This window comes from Populus trichocarpa, chromosome 18 (genome assembly GCF_000002775.5).
Source record: "Populus trichocarpa isolate Nisqually-1 chromosome 18, P.trichocarpa_v4.1, whole genome shotgun sequence".
NCBI classification, from domain to species: domain Eukaryota; kingdom Viridiplantae; phylum Streptophyta; class Magnoliopsida; order Malpighiales; family Salicaceae; genus Populus; species Populus trichocarpa.
Genome location: NC_037302.2, coordinates 410,832 through 416,643, shown reverse-complemented (window position 1 = coordinate 416,643; position 5,812 = coordinate 410,832). Strand labels below are relative to the sequence as shown.

General features: G+C 31.2%; 1 protein-coding gene across 1 annotated transcript; it reads left to right on the top strand.

The window, feature by feature from the left end:
• The first annotated feature begins 222 nt into the window (after positions 1–222).
• LOC18107539 (myb-related protein 308) lies at positions 223–1,914 on the top strand. Its single transcript, XM_006371739.3, has 3 exons — positions 223–501; positions 615–744; positions 844–1,914. Exons 1-3 carry the CDS (start codon positions 369–371, stop codon positions 1,754–1,756), a joined length of 1,176 nt encoding a protein of 391 aa, XP_006371801.1. The 5' UTR covers positions 223–368; the 3' UTR covers positions 1,757–1,914.
• Positions 1,915–5,812: the final 3,898 nt, after the last annotated feature.

The window sequence follows — 5,812 nt, the reverse complement described above, 5'->3', positions numbered from 1 at the left end:
GTTGTTTTGATAAATATAATTTCTCTAATTCTATTAATCTTTCAAAATAAAACTTCTTAGTAATATTGAGGTGGGTGAGACTTGGAAAGACAAAAGCGTTAGGAAATCTGAGAGCAACCATTTAATTTTAATAAATGTATGGGGTCCTGTCGGATAGTGATGAATTATATGAAGTGGTCCTATTTATAGCTTGCACGTTCAATTCAATCTTTTGTATGTATTATTGGTTCAATTCATTACAAATACAGTGATCTCACACTGTTTGACAACGAATCTATGCATACCATCAATAATAAAAGCCAAGAGAAAGCAGCACCGCAATCAGAGGACAGAGAGGAGGCAGTGAGAGCAGGAAGCGAGAGGGAGAAATGGGAAGAAAGCCAGGGTGTTCAAAGGATGGTCTCAACAAAGGAGCGTGGACACCTCTTGAAGATAAAATGCTTATGGATTATTTAAAGATCCATGGTGAAGGCAAATGGAGCAATATTGTCAAAGAAACAGGTAATTAACAAATGACGCTTACATATATACTCTATACATGCTGTGCATGAGTAATAGAATGTTATTAGGATGGAAGAATCGGGCTGTATCTGATGCATGCATTCATATTGTAGGACTTAAGAGATGTGGAAAGAGCTGCAGGCTTCGTTGGATGAATTATCTGAGACCTAATATAAAGAGAGGCAACTTCTCTGAGGATGAAGAAGACCTCATTATCAGGCTGCATAAGCTCTTAGGCAACAGGTGTTGTGTACATGCATTATTATTTCTTCCACATGTTTTATTATTTATGGATATGAATGAGTGATACTTAGTGAATTCCTCCCTCTCTTTTTTCGCCAGATGGTCTCTGATAGCAGGAAGACTTCCTGGACGAACAGATAATGAGATAAAGAATTATTGGCACACCACTATTGCTAAGAAGGCACAGCATAGGCAACTCCGGGGGCAGCCGAAAGTCGATAGGAAACAAATAGCATCGGGATCTCAAAATGGGGCGGCGTCAAATTTAAAGAATCAGAGCACCATTGAATCACAGTGCACTACCGGGATGGTTGCTGCCACCACTACATTACAGGAAAACACAGCTCAAGATCATCAAGATAGTATTGCAATCCCAAAATCCACCAACAGCGACTTGCAACTTGATATGCCTAAGACATATGAAAATGAACCATCAAGCAAGGGGTCTCAAAATGGGGCAGCATCAAATTTCAAGAATCAGAGCACCATCGAATCACAGTGCACTACCGGGGTGGTTGCTGCCACCCCTACATTACAAGAAAACACAGCTCAAGATCATCAAGATAGTATTGCAATGGCACAATCCACCAACAGCAACTTGCAATATGATATTCCTAAGACAAATGAAAATGAATCATCAAGCAAGGGGTTGGCATCTGGGGAGGATGATAATTCATCCAACATTATGATGTATTACGATTACATGGAGGACTTCAGCAAGATTCTTGATTCAGACTTCACAAAGTTTAGTGACGTCCATGATATTATTAGCACTGACCATCATTCCAATAACACCATTGAGGTAAACGGCGATCATCATGGTGTCTCTATTAACGGATGCAAATCAAGAGAAACAGCAGAGTTTCCTGGGAAATTAGTGGAGTCGGATCATTGGTCTAGCAATAAATGTATTCAAGCTGACCAAGGTTTTGATTTCATGTCATTGCTTTCATTTCTTGATTCAACCGATGACGAATGGACAGCAGATGCTTTAGGTACTAAAGTACTTTAGGTTGTTTTTATGTCCTCGTTTTTCAAGAAATCTTGAGTCCGAATCTCAGCCTTGTAACGCTAAAATAAATAAAACAAAGAAAAGCGTCTTGCAGTACTACTGTGCATCGATGTGGTACAAGATGCGGTAGCTGAATAAATGATTGAACTCTTTAGTTAGTTCCAGCTTCTATCTAGCTAACACTTATAATAAGTAATAAATTTGTAATTACTATAGACATAAATTTGTAGTTTTTTTTTAATATGTAATTGTGGTAGTTTTTTCAATTTAATTTTTATTTATAAATATATCAAAATAAATTTATTTTATTTTAATTTTTTTATATTAATATATTATATTAATCTAAAAATACAAAAAAATAATTTTAATAAATTTTCGTATTGGTCGCACTCCAGAACTGTGCTAGATTTGAAAGGTTACGTCTTCCATGTAGCTCCTGTCACACTGTCCTCTTCTTTTTCTTGTTTTGAGCAATAAAAATAAAGTTCGAATCTTAATCATCTGTCCACCTTGCATCCTTCAATTTTTCAGAGTAATTGGTTTCAATTCATGATATTTATCTTTATTTATTTTGATTTACGTACGTACGTTTGTCATTTCTCTCATGAGATATCATATCAGAATGTGGTTTGTGGAAAACAGTAACCACTCAATATCTGTAAATAATTTATTGTTTATTTGGTTCCATTAAAAGGACGGTCACATCGCCACAACTAAGGAAAACACGAGAAATTAAATAGAGAAAAAGAGAAGAATATTCTTCCACACATAGAAAAATCAAAATAATATAAGTGAGCCCCATGAAAGAAAATCGATTTCGAAGGACCTCATAAAAATTTTAAGTTTAGGGTTCTATAGGTTATTTGGTATAGCATCAAAGCACGATCAAGAGTTAAAATCTACTGTCTTTATAATTAAATTAAAAATTAGCACTGGAAATTAATGATTTCATGTAAGTTAAAAATTATCACATTTTTTTATTGTTTTTTTTGTTTAAAAATGCACAATTAATTTACTTGGTTACCACTTAAATCTAAAATTTTTAAACTTGAGTCTAATAATTAACTTGTTCTTCTTTTCAATGTAATCATTTTATAATTATGGAATCAATACAGAGGCAATTTTGTATTTTAAAAAGAGATTAATATTTTAGAAATAAATGCATAGTAAATTTACTTGGTTATCTCTAGAATCATAAATTTTTAAACTGGGGTTAAATGGCTTATTTGTCTTTTCTTTTTTGTAATTATGAGGTTAAGATAGGGATAATTTTTCATTTTAAAATAATTAATTATTTTTTGACAGAAAAATTGTTGGTGCGCTTAGAACCCCTCAGCATGATTAAAGCAGTGCGTGCAGCTACGTTAGGAGATGGAAATTATACAATCACGGCAGCCATCAAAAGCTCAAAGAAGTGTTTTGAGAAAAAGAAATATGAAAGAAGAAAAAGAAAAATAAACTAATTAATACCTAGGAAAAAAATTAATGTGTCCGTGCAAAGAAGACGTAGTACCCTTTTCTTAGGAGGCCAGTAATAAAAAGCTCCTATGTAGCATGGAGAGACGCATCAAATGAAATATATAAGATGTTGAAGAATAATTATGCAGACCCAGAATTATGGTTTCCTTTGCTTCGATCTCCATCGATCATCCTTTTTAATTTATCATCGTCCCAGAATTATGATTTATAGGATCAATACGCTTTAATTTGTGCTGATTGCTTTAGAAGTAATATATATCTATGGGGAGTTCAGGCTTACTGTTACTTCTCATGCCATGATTTCTCCTTCTGATAATGTTCTTGTTGCTTTCTCTGTCGGCCCTTCCTCCAGGTTTTCTTTTTTTCTTTCCCTGTAAATTAATACATGGGTGTGTTTTCGTTTTTTGTTTTTTTTTTTATTAAATAGTGCGTTCATATTTTTTTTTTGGTTTTTTCTGAAGAGATTTTTGTTGGGATCTTAAAGAATTTTGAAGGGTGGGATTTTCGTTTATTAATATCATTATCGGAAGAAACATTAAAATCAAAGACACTACCTTTTTTTTTTTTTTTGCTTCAGTCAAGAAATTTGAATATATACCGATGAGATTCCTTTTCAGTAGTTGTGTTCGAATTTGTTTTGTAAGCAAGCATATGGTTTGATTCGTAATGCTAATAATTCTTTAGATGATACGTAATGATCTTCATGAAAGTCTTGAAAATAATAAGAAATACGAGATTAATTTTTAGTTAATGAAATTTTATGGGTATTTTCAAATTAATTACTTAAACTATATATGAGTTTTTATTTGAAATACTTGGAATTTTGTATTGTTTATTTTATTTTTGTTTTAATTATATTATATTATTGTTTACTATTTGGCTGAAATTATTAATATATAATTAGTTAAAAAAAATTATGATCTAAATTTATATTGTAATTTTTGTATCTTGTTAGAAAGACATTTTTAGTAACCTTGATGCAGCGAGCGACTTGGTCATGTGCCAGAAATATCTGGTTTAATGAAGTGTGTTTGGTATTGTGGTAGTTGTTGTGGTTGTGGTTTGAAAAAGGTTGTTTAATAAAAAATACTTTTAGTTGAGATTGGTTTGGAAAAATATATGTTTGGTTAAAACTGTGGTTGAAATTGAGGTTGAACAAAAAGTAGTTTAATACGTTTGGTTAAAAGAATGTTTTTAAATTGAGGTTATAAAATAATTAAAAAATATATATATTAATATTGATGGTTTTTAATTTAAATATTGCAGATTTAACTACTGTTATTACATCATGAAATAAATAATATTGATATCAAATATTTTTTATTATTTCATTAAACCATGTGCAATTTCATCACGTACGAAATCTACTAAACAAGGACTATATTTTCTATGGTTTCTTAAGCGCACAACAACAAAAACTTAATTTTTTTGTTACGTCATCAAGCGATCTCCTTCTAATTTTTCGAATAAAACACAAAAAAAAGACACAATTTTTTTTCACTGTGAACAGTGCCAAGTGAATAGCACTGTTCACTTCAAGGGCACTGTTCACTCTTGAAGTGAACAGTGCCCAGGTGAATTAATTCACCTGGGCATTAGATGCGGACGCGTGAGAAGCAGCTAAGAGCTGCTTCTAACGAAACAGTGTTTTTAACGGGCCCCACGTATATAATAATTCGTGTTTTATTGTTACCAAATGTATTGTTTACGCGGTTTGCGCTAAAAGCAATTGCAGCCGCGTAAACAAACGGCCTAAGTGGAATTTATTTATTTATTATTATTTTGACTAAAGGGAGCACAAAGTCTTGGATTGCACCAAACAAAATCTAGGCGTGAAACCAGTGGAATTTAATTTTTTTTCAATATTACTAAAAGCATTGAACAAAAATACATTGATTACAAAACATCGAATGAAGTTGTGGAGATCTCAGTTTCCAACCTCTGTCTCGTTCAAAAAAAAGGTGGTTTGTACTAAGATCTATGTGTCCAAGCTATTGTAGCCTAATAAGTACCCGTTTATGGCGACGTTTCATGTTCAAAAAATACTTCGTTTTTAATGTTTTTTTTTAGTTTAAACGGTCGTTTTCACTAAGCAGACACACATGATTGAAAGATACGTAAGCAGACACACGTGATTGAAGCGACGTTTGTTTTTTGAAAAGTAATTTTAAAAAAATTACCGTTTAAATTTTCTTGTATTTATTTATTATTAGTAAAGTTAATTGACAGAAAATACTTTTCAGTCAATAAAAAATATTTTTTTATTAAAAAGAATTTAATTTTATTTTTAGAAAAATATTTTTCTTATATTTTGGATGGAAAATACTTTCTAAAAATTATGAAAAAATTAAAATATCATATTATTTGCTGATTATGTCAAATTTGGTCCTCAAACTTTTGATTGTTATATATTTTGTTTAAATCTCTTTTTTTTAATTTCATCCCTTAAAATTTGATTTAATTTTATTTTTATATTAATTTTGGTCCTTATTTTTATAATTGTTATTTACTTTTTTCTTATCATTTTTTTTAATTGAAATTTTTTATCTATCAAATTTGGTCCTCATTCTTTTGATT